This window comes from Ambystoma mexicanum, chromosome 12 (genome assembly GCF_040938575.1).
Source record: "Ambystoma mexicanum isolate Mex_15411 chromosome 12, UKY_AmexF1_1, whole genome shotgun sequence".
NCBI lineage: Eukaryota > Metazoa > Chordata > Amphibia > Caudata > Ambystomatidae > Ambystoma > Ambystoma mexicanum.
In genome coordinates this window covers 19,437,960-19,458,318 of record NC_090936.1, presented here as the reverse complement: position 1 = coordinate 19,458,318, position 20,359 = coordinate 19,437,960, and the positions used below count along the sequence as shown (strand labels likewise).

Here is a 20,359-nt window from a genome sequence, read left to right as displayed (position 1 = left end):
ACATAGCACTGTATTTTAACAAGAAAACGAGCAGCCGGATGTCCATTTACTAAGACAATAACAGGTTTGTATGTTTCTGCATATGAAAGAACTATTTTGGCTTCTTGCATTCACCATCCCCTGGGTGGTACCGAATGTTCTGAGAGCTGCTGCTGTTTCCGTTTGTTTTCAGCAGTGTAGATATTACATACATAAAGACCCACGCGGTTTATAGTGAAATTTTCGAATGCCATATTTTCAAAATGCCATTTTGTCGACACAAAATTGCCATTTTTTTTTTTTGAATCTTTTTATTTTTTATTTTGACACTTTTTTTTTACTAACGAAACAAAAATAAAACAAAATTAAAAAAAAAAATTCGAAAAATAATTTCGGCATTCTCTTTTTGACAAAATGGCATTTCGAAAATATTTTTCGAAAATGTAACTGGATACCGGCCCACGCAACTTAAACTGGCAAGCTCATACAATATTTGCGATCTAGTTCTTGCCCTACTGGTAAACATAAATATTAGGACTGTTGGGTTAAGGAGAGATGTGCGTGATGCGCCGCTAAGGGGAAAGAAACCCTGATGTTACCCATAAAATGCATTCACTGCCTTTTCATGGGGTAGGCTCTGCTTTTCGGATTTATGGATTGGTACTATTTTGTGGACGCTGTGACGAATCGAGGGAATTCATCCCTTCTCCGCTAGTGGGACCCCCTCCCTTTGTGACTAGAGAGGTGAACCCACTATGCAATACCCTCCCTAGGGGACAGGGCAAGTGGGATCTCACTCGGGGTAACGCCTCGCAGGAAAAGCAGAACCGGAGAGCTACACAGTCAGTGTGGGCGGTGGAGACCCAAGTCAGCCCTACATCCCACTGCCACTCCCACAAAGGCAGAAATCCCTTTGAGCCCAGGACTGCTGAAAGAGGAAGCAACATCAAGAGACGAACCAGCATCCTGCTTCTCCGAAGCTGAAGTGAAAAACTGACGTGAAGTAGCCGACAGTGCAGTGCAGAGACAGGACGAGAACGCCGGTATGCACTTGTCAGAGAGACTGCCTGCAGTAATGAGGACAACTGCTGGAAAAATGGCATGTGGTATTACACGAGTAGCGTGCGATGAGACCACAACGTAGCCCACGCCGGACTGATAATCTGATGCCCATGAAGGGGATGTGAGAAACTGCAATCAAAGCAGGACTGAACAGGCCGTATCCCACACAGGGCTGATAAACTGAATACCCACAATGGGGTGAGAGAAACCGCAACCAAAGCAGGGCTGAGCAGGCCTGTAGCTCACACCGGGCTGTTAATTTGAGAACCCTAGGAGGGAGTGAGAGAAGCCACAACCAAATCAAGGACCAATGTTGGGCTTAGCAAGCTATAGTCTGCCCAAGGCTGAAAGTAGAGATATAAGAGGAATAAGAGGAAAGTTGTGTTTTTCCAATATCAACTGATACAAATCAAAGAAACTTGTTATGTTTAATACATCCCTGAGGAATGGATAAACCAGAACTGTTCGATCTAGCTGGTAAGGGATAGGGAGGCCTGTAGCACCCACATGACTATTGCCCCCGCTCACTCTCTAGCACTAGCCACAGATCCGGCGACGGGAGTGCAACTATTGAAATGTTCTGCTGGATATTGAATTATGTTTGTCAAAGGAGTAACATAAGTATACCTACTTAAGACTGTTTACTAATAACTGGTGGTCACATCAAACTCCCACAATGATCCTAAAACTCGGATTATGATGATATGTGTTGGACTGAAACCAGAGGATGAAAGGATGAAATGATCTTCCCAAAATGCAACAGACACATATAATGACCCATCAGGATATCAATGATAGAATGATATGTACATACATAGGCCATTTCCCTGCCGCCGGCAACATATTTGCATTTGCACATCAACAATGCTGGGGCACTAAAAACAGATATAATTTGACTAATTTCAAGAACCAGGCTATAGTAACTAGATTGTTGATAGTTTTGTAGAGCCACTATGTCAAAATGTCACTGTCCACATATACCGTAGAACACACAATGAAAAAGAGGGTCGCAGAATGTATGTATGACACCTTCATGACTTGTATGCAGCTTTCATACACTGCATTAATATAATATGTTAGTACGTTTCTGTAGTCTATATTAACACGCAGTACATAAATATGTAAATAAATATCAGCCCTAGCGCCAAAATATGCCATAAAAAGATGTAGATTATAGGGTTATCTATTCCCTGCATGTGTTTACAAAATCAACTCGTGTTTGTGAAGCATAAGTGTTTTTGAATTCTGACAGTTTGTGAAATATACTACAAGATGGCCGCCGGGTTTCCATATCTAGGCCCCGAGCCCACTGGTAGTCATTAACATAGAAAAAGATGCACGTTCGTTGCCTTGGCGACTGCAACACAACAGACCTAGCGCAGTGGCGACGACCACTCCAACCCTGTGCCGCAGTGTCCCTAGAGCGATAAGAAGTGAGTACTAGCCTTCACAATGGTTTGCTAAAATATTCACTTATGTGCACATTAGTGTCCACTACTTAAACGAACGCTCGGCCCCTCAGATACACACAGTTTACCATAGCAACGCGGGTAGTCATGGCCCCCAATACCGTGGCATGGATGGAGGCAGATGGGATATAATTATAGTGATGTGAAGGAATATGCTCAACTGTTTGGCAAAATATGGCCATTATACAACTACCCTGTCACTGGTAATTTACAACATGGCTGTTTCCAGAATTTATTATGACCCCATGCCTAAAGGGTTTAGCAATTCCAATAACTTTAACTTCCACTCCAGGAATATGTGGAGTTGAATATAGCTATTGGAGAGGAGTGGTACTCTTGATATGACACTAACGACAGGACGATCACGAGTATGAGTTGAGTGCATTTTAATCTGTAATCTCTCTCCTCAGCACTCACGAAGAGAGTCAGAAGAAAGAAGCACGAAATTAAACAGTACGCACCACATGGTGCCTGCAGAAACAACCGCTGCAACGTCAGTAACAAACGCCTGCGGCGGCCATACTGTATACCTGATGAATATATGCCAGGTTGTACAAATATATTTTCCATTTATGTAGGTCCTCATCTTAATCCAGGAAGAGAGCCCTTAAGAATCATACGTACCTGAACGGAAAGAAAGTTCTGCCTGGACCAATTATGTATACATCCCCATGTGTCTGAATAACCTTCAGGTTAGTAGCCTCCTCCGACTGAGTTCTACACCAGTGAGTGTGCCCAGGTATATAATAACTGCTCTCACACCTCTTTTTTTATGTGTTCTGTCTAATCACAAATTTTAGATATTGAAAAGGTTAGAAGAATGACTTAACCTCAAGAACCAATAGCCTACCATCCTGAGGAAGTCCCTATAATCCCACCAATAGGATGATCCCTGTGATGTGCGAATCATCGCAAGAGGGGCCGAAACACGTTGTGTCGACAATACTCCATAGATAACATCCCAAAAGCGGAAATTAGAGTCATCTTTTTGTGATCCGTAGGGCAATGCTTTGCAGCAACCACTTGTGAATAACAAATTTCATCCAGACATTGGAAAAGGATTGGAACACAAGATAACCAATTCTGGGCATTCCTAGAAGTGGTGCCCAACATATCCACTTAAACATACTATGTATAATTTGTTTGAACACATCTTTCACATATTAAAGAAATACCCTTACTAGCCTTGCACTGTTTTAGTGTTTTTATGTATGAATGTATTTTGCATATGTTGTTCTTTTTGGGTTATATTGATAAATGTTGAAATAAACTGTGAAGTTTTTTAATACAGGAGGGGGAGCTTTGTATATTTTAGTATTTACCTTATATCTGCACTATTGTGAGAGGAAATACGAGGCCTGTACACTAGAGGGAGGGGTAGCTCTATACTCTGTCTTTTGCCTTACTGTTAAGAGACGCCGTTCTGTTAGTATAAGCCCCCCTATAACAAAAAATCAGGGGTCGAGTGATAGGGAGATTACATTGCGGCAGAATTTGTTGAATTCAAATGCGTCAAATTCTTTTAGATGACTTTGGCCGCAAATATATATGGGGGGGGGGGGGTAATCTTGATAATAAAGAAAGGTGGAGGTCAGGGGGAGCTAAGGGGGGTCTCTACCGCATATATTTGCAGCCCAATGTAAAAAAATAAAAATTAAATATGTAGACAAAATAGAATTCAACAAAAAGAAATCGACCAAGTCACGTAGAACCGCTGGTAAAGCTGTTGAATTGCCAAAAGAACACTGAGAGACCCTTTTATTTTTTGGGACTACCAGGCCAAGAGTGGTCGATAAGACTTGTAAGCATTCTTTTGTTGGGGTCAGAAAACCAGCCACCCCCGATTTAACCAAGGAGGAGAGTAAACATATTCTAAGCCAAAACTTAGATTGCCTTTCTTTCTTTTCATAGTGTTAGGGCAGATGTTAGAATAGCATAGGTTTGAAAAACGATCGAGTTTATCTGTTAGGCATCCTGATGAGCACCTGTTGTTAGGGAGAATTCTCTGTTTAGGCTGAATTTCCTAACCTAGTGAGTCCCCCAGCAGCTTTGCTTTGGATTTTTGGGGTTTATTTTTTTCTCCTGCCAAGAGTGAGACTCTTTTACCCTCACTCTTGGACATGATTTGCGTGTGTTTTTTTGGATCTAGAGGTGTTTAATGGGCTATGGGGTCTTTTACCCCATAGGGCTTCATGTGTTTTTGTGATATGTGTTACACAGCACCCTCAGTGCAGTGACACAGGGGTGTCATAATGACCCCCCAGTATAGACTCCATACCCTGGGACTGACTACTGTCTCCCAGGGCATGTAAAGTCACCATTGACTTTACTAGTCTTAAATTCTGAACAGAACCAGTACAAACCATCATATTGTGGACTTACTGGCTGGGGCAACCGATTGCCCCAGGGTCTGTTAGTCGAGGGGGCACGTCTCCGTCCCCCCTGATCGAGTTTTGGCTGGTGGCAGTGGATACTACTTTTTATATTCAACCGCGAATATTTTCCTATGGGATTTCCCATTGTTTTAGGCTACTATCTTTATTTAATTATTTACGGTAGTCTCGAACATACCGCCGGTTTATTTAATTAATATTAATTCTCCGGTTGGTATTTTTTGCCAAAACTTGATTCTAAAATGGCGTTTGTGTTCTCTTCTGTGACTCCAACCCAAGTCGAGCCCTTTGTTCCACTTTTTGGCGGGCTTCTCCACAGAAGCCCTCCAAAGTGGTGCCACTCTGTCTGGGGTACTTAGGAGGGGTGGAGGGGAATTTAGGCACCCTGGACTGAGTTGCCTAGGCAACTCAAGTCGCACTCCATCCTGATTGGCCCAAGTGGTCAGCCGGTCGGCTCACCACTTAGCATGTTTGAGTGACAGCTAGGCTGAGTGAATGGGGGTTTGCTGCATAAAAGCAGGGCTTTGGGGACTGGAACTTCAGAAGTCGCCACAGGACCTAAGAATCCGACGAGGGAGAAGCTGAGCCGACCTGCCACGACACCACCACCGGTGGAGCCCTGCTGGACCGCCTCACCACTTTTCCCAACGACAGAGGAGATCTCCCGCCGGAGAGTCTTCTTCCTTTGACTGGTGGGGATAACCAGTTTCACCGTCTTTTCGCTTTCCTGACGTACCTCGTGGCCGCCTTGCCCGTGCCAAGCACCCCGGCAACCGGGATACCACGTTTTACCACGACCGCGAAACCAAGTTCCACCTTTAACCGGAAAACTCTGCGGCTGGTTTCTTCCCTGGTAGTGCAACGACCTTCATCTTTCCTCCAAGTCGAGATCTTCTCTTCCCCTGGACGACGACGCAACTTGCACCCACTACCAGGAACAACTGCCACCGCTGGAGGATCCTTCCCACTTAAGGTACCGTGTCCCGCCTGGCTTCCCTTGCTACCCACTGTACGGAGTAGATTTAGCCCCCGGCTTTCGAACCTGGGTTAGCCTGGGACACCTTGGCTAAACTTTTCTAAGCCTCTCTAAACTCTTCTTGAACCCTCTGCAAGACTTTCTAAGCCTAGTGTTACTGTGTGATCTTGGGCGCATTTGTGCTCTGCTCCCTCTAAGAGTGGGCCCAGCCTTTGGACTTTGGCTCACCAGTGACTTTTTGCTCTCTGCCTTGCTAACAGTGTTCCTGGATCATAGAGTGGTGTACCTCTTCATATTCTGTCTCCCCCCCCCCTTTCTCACAAACTTATTAGAGTGCAATCTAGTTAAGCGCTCACCTCTGTATGAAAATAAGTGGTGTTTTACTGTGATTTATCTAATAGGGAAAAAGGGGTGTATATATCATAATAGTAAGTGTGTTTAGAATATTTTTCAATAAGAGTGCTGGAGTGTTTCAACTGTGTGTTTTTAAATAAATAATGATATACTTTGATACCAAAGCTCTGGTCAGTGTTTGCTTGTATTATTGTATCTGAGTGCCTATTGAGTATACTTTGCATACTGCCTAACTCTTCTTGAGGGAAGTCTGACTGCTCAGCCGCAGCTACCAGGTATATCTGGGTGGTACAGACTGCTACCAAGTGGGTTAACTGCCAACACCTGTAGTCTTAAATCTTTTGCAGTGTTCCCTAAGGGAACTGTACAGGTTTCTGCCTAACACCCGTTTGTTGTTTTTTTAGAGCAGGGAACTCATCTTAGTGTTTGGGCTTGGAACATCTTTTTCAAACATGTCTTCTTGTCCATCATCTACATCTGACTTGCCTAGACCCTGTGCTTGAGGAGGGAGGTTGGACACTCAGGGAATCTTACTTGTATTCCTTTCAGGGTTTGCATCACTGGGTATGTAGATCGTGGGGATATAGCTCCTGCATGCTCTGCCAATTTGTAGAAGCTATAGCACCCCTGACTGCCTATCACCTTTTCTATCCTCGTCTGCATGGCCCCTGATAGCTTTTCTGCACAGGTCTTTCAGCCCTCCTGCTCTTGTCTGGAGTTTTACTCGGGCCTCTTGTTCCCTGTGGTTCCCTGGAATTGGCCACCTGTTCCCTGGCCTTGCTGCCCGGTGACCCTCATCAAACTAGCACTGATCTTGCCCTCCTTTTGCTACTCCACACTCACACTAAACTGGAATATCATCCTCTTTCCCACATAGCTAGTGGAGGTCTGCCCCTTTTTATGTTGTTCATAATTGATTGATGGTGGCAATAAGGGTTCTGATTCACTGGCTGTTTGTGTTCTTCGACCACCCTAATCGTGATTTGCACTCACCTCTGCCCCTACTTTCTCTCTTGGTGAGTAAACCCCCCCTCCACCTTGATTGATTGAAGGTGTGGATAGTTTAGGAATGTTAGTCAAGCCCTGATGCAGGTCAACCATACTAATGTCAGGCAGGGCAATAATGTCGGCATCTGTTTGTAATCTGACTGGCGAATTGGCCATCCTCTCTCTCTGACACTGACCGATGCGGTTCGCGAACACCTAACTCCGATCTCTATCCAAGTTGCCATATGTTTTGCTCTAAGACTCAATCTGTGATTCAAGCCAGGTTTTGTGCCCCTTGATTTATGTGGTGCCTGTACTCCCACTACGCGCGTGGACCCAAAGACTCGGTCCTGGTCATGTGGCAAGTGTTTTCTCATTGCCACTTTTGAACTACTCAATGTGTTCTCACCTCTCTCTCTTTCTCTCTCTCTCTCTGCAGTTTCGAAGCCATCTGTCTTGGGGAGGCACATGTTCTCTGACTTGTTATTTCCAGCATTGCGAAGACTGGGGGACCCCACACACTGCCTTGACTGGTTGCATCAGAGTGTGTGTGCCTCTAGAGTTGCCCAGTCTCCCTTTTCTGGCAGAAGTGACTTTGTTACACCTGCTTTCCGCATGTGCTGCCACTCCACTCTTCTGGTTAACATTTTTGCCCTGCTTTTTTCTGGACTAGCAGCAAACGAGAAGAACAGTATCTTAAGTAAAGTACCCTGTCTTCACACAAAATACAAGACCAATTATACAAGCAAATGATGACAAGAGCTGGCAAATGTCTGCACAAACACCAAACTATTAACTGTGTCGTTGTTTTTATTTTAATAGTAGATTGTTCGTGTGGGTTTTGCAGATTCTTTTTTTTAACAAGAGGTATTCTTTAATGTCTCTGAGTTTTGTTTTTCTAGGTGATCACAAGTGAAGAAGCGGAGAGAAGAGGATGGCAATATGACTGTAAAGGCATGACATATCTCTTTGATTTAGACTATGTGTCAGATGAATTCACAGTGGATGCTGGTCGCTATGGAAATATATCCCACTTTTTAAATCACAGTGTAAGGGTCCTTTGTTAAATGATTTGTTAAACCTGTTTTATTCAATTTCTTTTCAACATTGAGTGGCAGCTCAAGTTAAGCATACAGAATTGTGCACCGACTCTGCTTATGTTTAGTACCATCTGTGAGGTGCCTTCTATCGAAGATGAAACAGGTTGATTTTAAAAATCTGGCCTCCCTGTCTGTAATCTAAGTTAGCCATCATTGCTCTTTTGATCCCTCTCCTTTGTCATGTCGTGTTTATTTCTTTTGTTATCATCTAACTCTTCGATCCTGGCCAAGGATCTGCAGCCACAAAATGATTCTGTTTTCACAGCTTTTCTCACAAATATTTACCTGTGTTTCCAATCTTTTCACAAATGGTGTTAATGTGCTCTCGTTGTTTATTTTCAAACATCTGTTAATTGATTTTGGTTTTCACAATACATAATCGCATAAACAAAATAAGTAAACCATCATTTTAGGAGCATTCACTAGGCACTTCCTGCAAAATAGTGTAGGAGGTTGCAATCCGCTGTAATACAAGGAATCGACGTTTACATACTCTCAAGTACATCTATTGTCCATGTGTCAAATCCCAACCCATATTCAGTTCGCTATCTCTCTGCCAACTTTCTACAATCTGTGCCCTCAAAGCCAAGTAACGTGGGAGTTTTGGCCTAGACATCTTAAATCCACTATTTGCCTGATTCATGGAGGTCTTAAGTGTAATATTAGGCTGCATAGTAATACATTAATTTAATACACATAGTAAAACGTAATGCCACAAATAGAAGGCACAGAATACATGCAACTAACGAGTAGCCAAAAACACAAATGTTATGCATTCTGTTTTTGCTCTGTTCTCCTACACACCACATGTATCATGACGACATATGTCAGATACTGTGAGGCAAAACACTACAGTAAAACCAAAGCTTAACGTTGTTGTTCAACACACTCTGACGAATTCAAGGATATGGTCACTGCTTCCGTAGGGGGATCCTCTTCCCATGAAGCCAGGGCAGTGAGGCCGCTACCCGATAGTGGTCTTGTGGGTGGTACTCAGCAGGTGGACCTTATAGGAGAAGAAAAACCCCTATCGGACCAGTGACGACTATAGTGGGAGAATGCAAAATCCACCTTGAACCCCCACCTCTCCTTCACCCCTACTGTCTTCACCCCTACCCCCCAATCCTATATACTTCTGTAGTATGCAAGAAATAGGAAGGACTGAGGCGAGGAAGAATAGGGATGAATACAATGAAGATTTGAAGCAAAACTGTGACGTGGAAGAGGTGCAGTGCCACACAGGAAATCCAGCTGAACGGTCTAGTCTTCGGTCACAGAGCTTACTGGTTAGTGGCATAAAGACTTACAATGGACTTACCCAATTGTCAGATGCTGTGGTGCGGAACCGCGAGAGGGACCAAGGCTCATGGAGGAGGCCGGCAATAGCAGATCCAGGCACATAGATGCTGAAGGGGCGGTCTCCACCAGAACGCTAAACAAACCAAGAGGCTGGCTGTGGGAAGTGTGAGCAGCGCAGCCCAATAGGAACAGGCGGTCTGGCAAAGAGGGAGTTGCCGAAGTGTATCTAGAGCTGTGGAGCCGCTGCGTCAAACCAACAAGAATGCCAGAGTTCTGGCGAGTCAGAAAAGAAGACCGGAAAGCCTTTGACCAACCGCAGGGCTGCAGCCACGACTCTGGAGGTAACTGGGTGGCTGAGCCTCTGGTTGGGGGTCCCCAGAGGGTGAAGGAAACCCTGAAAAGCATATCTAATGAAATGTGGGGACAGTTTCTGAGAAAAGGACATATCAAGTGATAACAAGGCATAATCTTCTTTGTGGCAGTACTTGGGGGGAGAGGGGGGGAGGGACGGTGACACAGGACTGTTGCATAACAGAAACCATGAAGAAAACTGTGAGAGCAATATATGTGAAGACACTACTTGGCAGGGGAGTAAACCAAGTTTTTATGTGAAATTAAGAGACCATAAAAAGAACTGTGAGATCAATACAAAGGAACACAGAGCTTGGCAGGTGAGTGAACCAAGTCTGTGTTTGAAACTATGAGACCTGAGGAAGGGGAAAGAAACCAGGTCTGCCAACCAGGGTCAGGGAACCGCCACATTTTGGAGTAGCACCCAAGCCACTCTTCTTCATCTGAGTACCTGGTAGGAGGAAAAAAACAGGTCTGCCCACCAGGGCCAGGGACCCACCACTGCTTGGAGGAGCATCCAAGCCACTCTTTCTTCATCGCTCCAGGGTGAGGAACCCACTACAGTTTGGAGGCTTAACCAAGCTCCTGTTTTTTTTCATAGTGCCTGGTGAAAAAAAAAAGAATCAGGTTTGCTAATCCAAGGGTCGGGGACCCCAGAGACAGAGAAGACCCGGGAGAATGGCCAATTGGGGAACAGAGATATTTCACCACCAATTGTTGAAGAATGTTGCAAAACTAAAGAAGGCTGGAGAAGGGAGACAAACCCACTGATTTTCCACCCTTATAACGCCACCTCAACCCAACCCATTTTAACCCCTTATACCACTACCCTTTATATATTTATTTAATGTTTGCTGTGTTTTTTGGTGTTTGTCCGCAGTGAAATGTACCACTCTGTAATGTTTTAGATGAATTGACTGTTTACCGGAGAAATTCCACAGCAGTTGATGAGCTACACCAGAAGCATAAGGAAGGCTGGGGAAGGGAGACATCCCCCCACAACTTAAAGGAACTAATAAACCCAGAACTGTCTTTTTGTCCAGTGGAAGAGGGTCATTCCTCTGGGCCAAGAAGACCTGCTTTTTGTTTAGATTAACTTAGAGTGTGAGGGACAGGGCTAGGATTCTGACATTGGATATTGAGTCTTTTTGCTTTGTACATCCTGACGGTGACAGTAGTTATTTTGGTTGAGGCAGGGAAACCCCTCTTAGAGTTATGGTAAATTAGGCTTTTCGTTTCATTTTTGTAATATAATAAAGGTTTATGCCAACCACTATGATCCCTCCATGTCAGATTCTTACTTAGGCATCCTTGCAACAATCACAATTGATTTAGCCTAACAAAAGCAAACAACCTACAGCCTTGATTAAAAGTTGTATGCCCGAAAAGTAAAATATACTGCAATACACAAATGCAGCATCCGAAAAAACCTACACCTAGGTACGTGATAACAAGTTTGCAAAAAGTAGTACACAAACCAACCCAGGTTCCAGTGAAAATGTTCACTAGGTCAGTCTACTAAAATATGTAACCGATATTGTTAGAAAAATAAACCCTCAATTTAAAAAGTGGGAAGATACACATCAGACTTTTTACAGGCACACATGGATGGGTGGATGTACACTTCTTCCACTGGGTGATACTTTACTTAAGTAACATGTACAATCAATACACAAATAGTGTAGGCCTTCATTATAGAGAGGGTTATGACTTCCAGCATAAAAGGGGAGTCGTACATTGCCTTTTTGAAAAATGAACAATAATTCAATGGCGCAGTGAGTTAATGCAGAATGAAAGCAGACGCATGTCAATTACAAGATTTATGGGAAGAAACTTTCACTGGAAAAAACGCATTTCTGTCAGTTTGATCTGTTTAGATTGTGACAAATCTGTGGATGTGGTCCCCTTTTCACTAGGGGGAGCCCCTGTGCATGAGATCTTATTCCCTTCCTACAACCCTAAGAACAACTACTTCCCTAATAAGTTTAAAAAGTGTAGTCACCCTACCATTGCCCTAGAAAGTACTGGGACAAGCAAGAATAGGAGTTACCGAAGTGAAGATCGCTTTCCCAGTACTGTGACAAGGAAGAACCCCAATGACTCACAAGGGAGTCCTAAGACCAGTACTGTCTCGATGGAGAAGAGTGGAGGCATGAGGATTACCTATAGGAACCATGTTGAGTGGTCTAGTGTCTTCCCAAGTCCTATTGGCCAGAGCCAATATAAAAGGAAAGCCAGACTCGGAAGGTATGAGAGAAGCCCGCCCTGGAAGAGCAAGGTGCAGGATTCCTGTGCTGAAGTAGAAGCAGGAGAAACTGTGGACCAGAGGTCTGTCAGAACGAAGAGTAACCTTTATCACGCTGGCGAAGTTAGGAGGACTGGGGGAGCCCAGGAGAATCCCTTTCCAAAAGAACTGACAGAACCAGGGGAACCACGTGCTGTGGAATTGCAGCGGCACACCAGTGAAGGGGAAAGATTGCAGAAGCCCAAACCGAAGCAGAAAGACCATGACGCTAACCAAAGACTACCGGGAAAGAACCTAAAGGTACAAGAGAAGGGAACCATTCTCTTGGTTGGCAGCGACATTTTGGGTTGGAACTTAGCTTTCTTTTGAACCAGAGAACTTTGCAACTTCGGAACTGTGATTTTGTATACGTTGGAACTTTGTTTCGGTATGCTTTGGAACTTTGTTTTTCCCCAAATAGGAACTCTAATTCATTCTTCTGGATGAAGACACACTTCCATTCTGGTTTAGTTGATTAGGTAAAGGCGGAAATAGGTTTTGGACATAGGACGGTGGACTAAATACTTTTTCCATAAACGCTGACAGATTTCTTAGTATTTGGTTTGAGTCGGGGAAACCCCTCTTAGTAACAGGGCTAGGTAGGTGTTTCCCTTATTGTCATTTAAATATAAGTTTATACCAACAAACGTACCACTCCAGGATACCCTAAAAAAGAAGGAAAAGAGCCTTAAAGGAATATCCTCAAAGTACAATGCTAGAATACAGTGATCAGAGCAGTGCACATAACAGTAAAAAAAGATTAACTGATAGATTCCAACTCAACTGATTGAAATGGCTATCACCATTGAAATTCTGCAATGCTATTCTTGCAGGAAAGATGGAAGGGAAAGCAAAGAACTTGTACAATACGAAAGCAAAGACACTATTATTTACCGTGTACAACATGCGACTCGAAAAGCTAATGTCAAATACAGTAAGAAAAAAAAGCATATCATCACGGTCATCTGCAGCCAGTCTAACTCTGGTGGAAGGAAGAACTATTCATAGAAATGCATAGCATTTGCAGGGAGGTGTTCAACAACAAAACGATACTATCCAGTCCACAATTTCAAAACTACTTGTAAATGCTCTATGATGAAATTGACCAGAGGAATTGCTTGGATCAATTGCAAAAAGACCCTCCCTACTTCACCAAATGACATGTACGTTGAACCAGCACAATCTGGGGAACCTATAGCCAGAAATTGGGCACAAATGGCCTTGTCAAATCTTGTTATAGCCCTGGATTTCGAGTAAAAGCACAACACAGCACTGGAAGGACTGGTTAGAACACCTGTTTGTTCCAAAAATTACCCAATTGTCAGATGCTCTGGAGCGGAACCGCAAGATTTGTGAACAAACAGGTCTTCACAAAATTTGTGAATACCATTGATCATGAGTGTTTATGTGACCTTCAAATTTGTCATTGTGCAGATCGTAAAAAATCAACACTCATCCATAAGTGGCCATACTGGTACAGGCAAAATAAAACTAATTAAAGTTGGGTCCACCTGCATATGGGAAATATGTCATGTTCCAGAAGCCTGTGCAGATGCTGCTTCAACAGGACTTGCTGTGTATACAGGCAACATCACAAAGCATAGACTATTTATGGCACCAGAAGAACATAAAAGAAAATTGGAATAAACAAAGCTTCATGCAGGAGCAGCTTGAAATTGTCAAGATATTAAGACATGCAAGCACTTAAAATAATGAAGGTCAGCATGGTCTCTTAACATTTTGCTTGATTTCATACGCTAAAATTTCAAAAGTTCCTGGCAGATCTATTCCAGCTAACAGTCATTGAACAACTTGTATTTCAAACCTTAACCACAAAAGACTGTGCCAAAATAACGGCTTGCACTAGCAACAAACATTTTTGGAGTTTGAGTGTTAGAACTTGCTGAAAACGTGTCAATCTAAAGATTAACTTTAGGGCAACATACAAGTCATTGAAGTTGGAACACCGCGGAGGAGGCAATTGTACTCTAAATATTCTGCTAATAAATCCCTACGATGGCAATGTTTGGCATCATACACATGGTCCAACTTATGTAGAAAAGAAACAAAAATAGTCTGCCTAATGTCTACTTTAGTAAATATTAAAAACAGAAATGATCCAAAAGCATCATTCTACAATTGCAGTAAAAGCCATTGAACAAAAACAGATAGGTCAAAAAGTACAATGAACAAGTAAACAAAGGATTAAAATATTGAAAGCATACAGTATCAAGAACAGCTGAACTTGATAGTGGTTAACATGTTTGTGTGCAATCCAGAATAATGCATAGTAGAACTGTAAATATAGAAGAGGTGATGGTCAGTGGTGCAATGGGCAACATTGTAGGCTTTTAGAAGTCTTGCAGTTTGTGTATTGAAGTTGTCCAGAATTTAATTTAACAAGTTAGAACACACACACACATACTTTAATGTGTTTCCAGCGTCTAAATAAATATGTACAATAAAAACAGATACATTGACAGACAGGTTCACACCCAGTTGCCCCCTTTTTTAAGTACGATGCTCAAATCTATACACTACCAATGACATGCTCAGGAAGCGCACATAAGCTTGAACTCCTCACGGTAGTCACTATGGTCTCGAGGCCATCTTCGCAATGACATGGAGTGCCTTGCACTACACTACAAAAAACTAGAGACACATTTAGTTCGCCTTTAGGCCTATGGGCGAATGATGGAAAAAGAAATACATTTGTGGATGGCCGCTCACAAAGATGCAGGTCTTGTATCACGGCAAAAGGGTTGCATAGCATGTCGGCCGATATGACACATGTCAATGGCAAGTACTGTAGTAACTCAAAATAAAACACAAAAGGACAATTAGAAAAAAAAACTCTAGGTATCGTGCTTACTTTTGTTGCATAAAATACATCAAGATATAAATTGGCTTTAGCAGCAACTGGCCTGATGGATCATCCTGTCTGCCAATTTCCTTGCATAGTCTTGACACTAGAGAGGCAGATCTTCCTTTGTCTCTACCTACACTTCCCTTTAATTCCACATTGGACTTTGAATCCTTACAGAAGGATAGTATAGAAATGTTTTTTCTTGTAGTCCATTTTACAAGCTGTTATCTCCATTTCTCAGCCGTAATATCATCTGAACCCTTGTATTTATATATATATGTATGTATGTATGTATGTATGCATTTATGTTTGTGCTAGTATATTTGTATAGGAGGATGGCTGAGTATGATTTTGAAACACCATTGTTGAAGATGTGATTTCTAAAATGTAATTGAAAAGTGAAACTGTCAATTCCTCTTTCAGTGTGACCCAAATCTTCAGGTGTTCAATTTCTTCATCGAAAATCTTGATTTTCGTCTTCCTCGGATAGCACTGTTTTCCATTCGAACCATCAGAGCTGGTGAAGAGCTGACTTTTGATTATCAAATGAAAGGTATTAGTAATATAAATATTTTTGTGCAAGCAGGCATCAGTCATTCCTTTTGCATTTGAATGTCAGCACAATTATAAAATGATGTTGACTTGGAAACAATACAATAACAACAATCAGAAAAAAAGCTATTTGGTTTCAATTAATTGTGCCATCCCTACCTGCTTTCAATGAGATCTCCTCTTCAGAGCTTGTAATATTTGTCTACTCATGAAAATCTCACCTTAAACAGCACAACACTATTTGCTATCTGAGCAAGTTCAATATATTTTCATGAAGGATGGTCATTAGTACTATTAATAACCCAATTAAAACATATTCAATATCGTGCTAAAGATTAGTACATTTGTATTGTCGCACAATTAATCAACTAATGAGTTCTAAACTGGTGAAGGAAGCCGATGAGCACAGTACTTTGGAAGATGGTGTCATGAGAAAGGGAAAGGAAGAGACTGTATCCCTGCAAGAAAGAGAAGTCAGGATTTTCCAGGAAGCAAAATAGGAAGCAGATTAGAAGGTGGGGGAAGATGGTATCATCCCTGATGTGAAATACTGGCAAATACATTAGATGCCATTGCAAGGGAGTACAGTTTGAAATGTAGGAAGAGTGAACTAAACCCAGCAAGACACAAAAGCTAGGATCTAAGGTAGAATGCTGTCTTAATTCCATGGCCTGAGCTGCCCAGGTAGTACTTCAGAAAATCGGGTGACAAAAGACATCCACGAGCCATGCACAGCAGCTTTCTTAGACGAATACGGAGTTTGTGAAGGTGAAGCAGTGGAACGTATGTGTACATTGGCGATAGTACATGTACTTCTACTCTTCGAGAGCGTACCGTAGCGGTCTTGTGAATTGTCATCCCGAGTTATATGTAAGATCCCGACAGATAAAGATCTAATACAACTTCCTGGAAAGTGGCCACAAAACATTCTTTGACCTAGAGGTAATGCCTGGGAAGGACTGCCATTCAGCTTGGGAGTCTGGTCACTTTCCTGGCCTTTTGGTGCTTTCTGAAGTTTGTAATCCTGTTCACAGCTGAGGCAGTTCATCCTGACCTTAACAAAGTTTGCTGGGCCATCACAGACACATTGTGCTCGATTTGAAATCTTACAGGTAGCTAGGATGTATTGCAATGGACCCTGACAAACTGCCATATCATCCGAACAGTTATATTTATCACATGCTGATGCTTCTTCACCCAGCCAAAGGGAATTTCAGTTTGTTGACATTCATACAGCAGAGTAGTGAAAAGCATGGTGTGACGAATCCCAGGATGTTGTCACTGCTTCTATGGGAGAACCCCTTCCCATGAGGCCAGGGAGGTGAGGCCGCTACCCGATAGCGCCCCTGGCGGTGGTAATCATTGGGTGAATCTCATGGGGTGGCAAACCTCCTACGGAAGAGGGATGACACAGTATAATTCCCCTGCACCCCAACCTCCCTAACTCTGTTATTCTGCACAATTCATAACCCTACATGCTTCCATGTATGTCTGCAGAACAGACAGTGTCACTTCCCCAATAAATACTGGAATGAGTTAGAGCAACACCAACCTAATGAGAAGTAAAGACCTCACTACTGAGACGAGGAAGAGGCACGGATGCATGTGGTAGGTTCTGCAGAACCAAGATGCGCAGACTAAATGCCATATGATGGCTAATACCGTTCTAACCATAAAAAGGGAAGCAGGACTGCTAGGCAGAGTTACAGCGTGCAAGATGAACTTGCTCCCCAGACTACTATACCTCAGCCCAACCCTGCCTGTTCCTCCCCCGAAAAAACACCCGGAACAGCTGCAGAAGAATCTGTCAAAATTAATTTGGAAAGGGGGCAAAGCTAGAATCCCCCTCAGAGTTATGACTGGAGCGGTCAAATGGGGAGGGATGGGCCTGCCCAACCTTATAAACTATTACATAGCAGCTCAACCCGCGAACGCCACAGCCTGTGCAGACCAGGTAAACCCCCCAAAATGGACTTGCAACTTACAAGAAAAATGTCCATTCCAGCTGAACTCGTTGCCTTACGTTCCGGGGATAACACCTAGCCGATGGCCAACAATCATATCCACTAATGCTACTCTAAATGCATGGGTGTGGGCCCGGTGCAGGAAGAAGCTACCTAGGGGCTTGAGCCCACTCTCCCCGATCCTCCGGAATCTAGATTTTTCACCCGGAATGACTATGGCACACTTTAGCAACTGGTCCAGAGGGGGGCCGCAGACCCTCTCACAGCTTTACAACAATGGCACTCCACTCGACTTCGAAGAATGCAAGACTCGCTTCCAGCTCACGGAAACTGAGAGATATAGGTACGCCCAGATTCGACACTGGATCTCACAACCAGCAGTCAGACAAGGAGCCAGAATGGACCATCACCCCTTGGAACACGCTTTGCCGGAGGGTCCCCGCACGGGGCGGCTCTCCAAGTTGTATAGTCTCCTGCAGGGAGATATGCTGACGAACAAACCTCTTTATATGGCCAGGTGGGAGGAGGATCTGGGCCACCCCATTGAGGACCAAAGATGGGTAGATATTTGGACTAGAATCAACTCAGCATCTAGGTGTATCACCAATAAAGAATGCACACTGAAACTCCTCCTCCACCGGTGGTACTATCCCCCGGAACTCTTACACCACTTTCAGACATCTATAGACCCGGTCTGCTAGAGTAAATGTGGAGCGCGGGGGACATTTTTCCACATGTGGTGGGTATGTCCGAGGATCCAGGCCTTCTGGGAAAGGATTATTATTATCACATGTATCATTGAAGACATCACCCACCGCAAGATACCCATGGACCCGGAGGCGATCCTGCTGGGAGTAATGAGACCGGAGAGCTACCCCAAAACAGGTCACACTGCCAAATTACTCACGCAACTGTTGTTGGCGGCTAAAATAACTGTGGCCCGCAAATGGAAAACTCAGGAGGGCCCTCTGATTTCCCTGTGGTGGATCAAGGTGTGGGAGATCCTGGTGGCCGAGAAAGTCACGGCAGCGAGACACCGCTTTACCGACTGCTCGGCCCTGGTTCTGGAATACCATCGCCAGTTCCTGGTGCTAACCTTTCAGCCACAGCTGGTGACGTCCTTCCTGAGATCCTAGAGCCCCTCGCCCAGCTCATTGGCAGTGTGGACCCATGGACTACCTTTAGAACTCCGGGTGAGACAGAAGAAGGGACATGGAAAGGGAGGGGGAGGATCTGGGGCAAGCTACACAACACTTTGTAAGAGACAGGTCGTCACACATGCCTATTTGTATGTTCTGCTGCAGCCGAAATAAATAAAGTTGTTAAAAAAAAAAAGAGAAGGAGGACCGGGAACGGTGAGAGGTTCTCCAGGGAGGAAGCGGGAGATTCGAACGCTGACAGCTGTAGAGGAGACGGGACACCGACAGTACCTAGGATGGGACACTTACCCGCTGGGAAAGGTGTCTCTAGAAGCTCCGTCTCAGACGAACGCCAATGAAAGGCAGAAGTTTGGGCTCCCAAACAGTCGGGATGCCTGGAGTGCATGTGGAAGCCGAGATGTACAGCTCACAGGTCAGGAGTCATTGCAGAGTCACCAGAAAGCAGTGGAAGCAGCAAAGGGAAGCTGCGAGAGTCTGAAGCACCCGCAAACAACTGAACAGAACCGGTAAGCTCTCCAGAGAGGCAGTGAAGACCGGGACAGTTGGTGGGGCGGCTAGAAAAAGGGAGGAACACGGAAGTGAGTCTGGGACCCGCACCCGTATACATAGTTCATTTTATAACTTTATTTCGCCGCATAGCCATATACATTTCCACAACAACAATTCTACATTACAAAACAATCCCATTACATTTCAATAACACAAACACAAATGGGTAGCGCAAAACAAAGTGATCCCAGAATCCATAGTTTTCTCATAACAGTAAGTTAGCTGATCAGGTTAGGTAATGCATCAACAGACATAAGTACCTATCGCCCCCCCCCCCCCCCAAGGGGACCGCGTTGGCTCCTGACAATACAGACCCATATGGCAGTCGTCCCCAAAAGTGTGGGCTTATCTTGATGACACTATTTGCCAGGGGGTTGCATGACCTATTAAAACTCAGTATCCACCCCAATTTTGGAAAACCTGGTGCAATCAACAATGTGTTCCCTGGTAACAAAGTGGCATCCCCTTGCAGATTGCAGCCAATGTAAGCACTTATTTAAAAGTGCTTCCCTCGGTTCATGCCACTTTGGGGTCAATTTGGGGACTCTGTGCAAGAATATTGTCCTGGTTGCAGGATACCTATTGAATTTGTGTGGGAAAAGCAGTGAATCCTGGGCTATCACATTAAGTGCCTTCACAGGTAGCACATTCGTCCTGTGGGTTCTGTCTACCTGCACACGGCTGAACCGCCTCGTTGAAGGCCGAGCAGCAAGATGCAAGGACCCTATGTAATGCTGAATTACAAAGTGCCCCTTTGAGCTTTCAAGTTGTTAGGCTTTACTATAAACCCATCACAGGTCTCAGTACCTCCCTGGCTTATCATAGGGGGATTTATATAAGCTTCTTGAGGGTGGGGTCAGCCGTTCTCAGATCGATTGAATTATACGTGGCCCTCTTCTCTCCCACTTGGGTAACTGGAGGTCTCCCTGAATCCACTCCCTGCCCGGCAGCTTCAGTTAGGGTCAAAAGCAGGTTCTTTATTAGCAATAGTTCAGCCAAAACTATGCTACAACT

The 20,359-nt window shown here is 43.9% G+C and overlaps 1 protein-coding gene across 2 annotated transcripts in view; it reads left to right on the top strand.

Annotated features, from left to right (window-relative positions):
- Positions 1 to 20,359, top strand: part of SUV39H2 (SUV39H2 histone lysine methyltransferase) — a 175,806-nt gene that overhangs the window by 66,214 nt on the left and 89,233 nt on the right. Inside the window, exons 4-5 of one of the 2 annotated variants that reach the window (XM_069627834.1) lie at positions 8,123 to 8,269; positions 15,544 to 15,673. In XM_069627834.1, coding sequence (XP_069483935.1) covers positions 8,123 to 8,269; positions 15,544 to 15,673 — 277 coding nt within the window. Of the gene's footprint in view, positions 1 to 7,659; positions 8,270 to 15,543; positions 15,674 to 20,359 lie in introns of those variants that run through there. The other variant, XM_069627835.1, reaches the window with a different exon arrangement.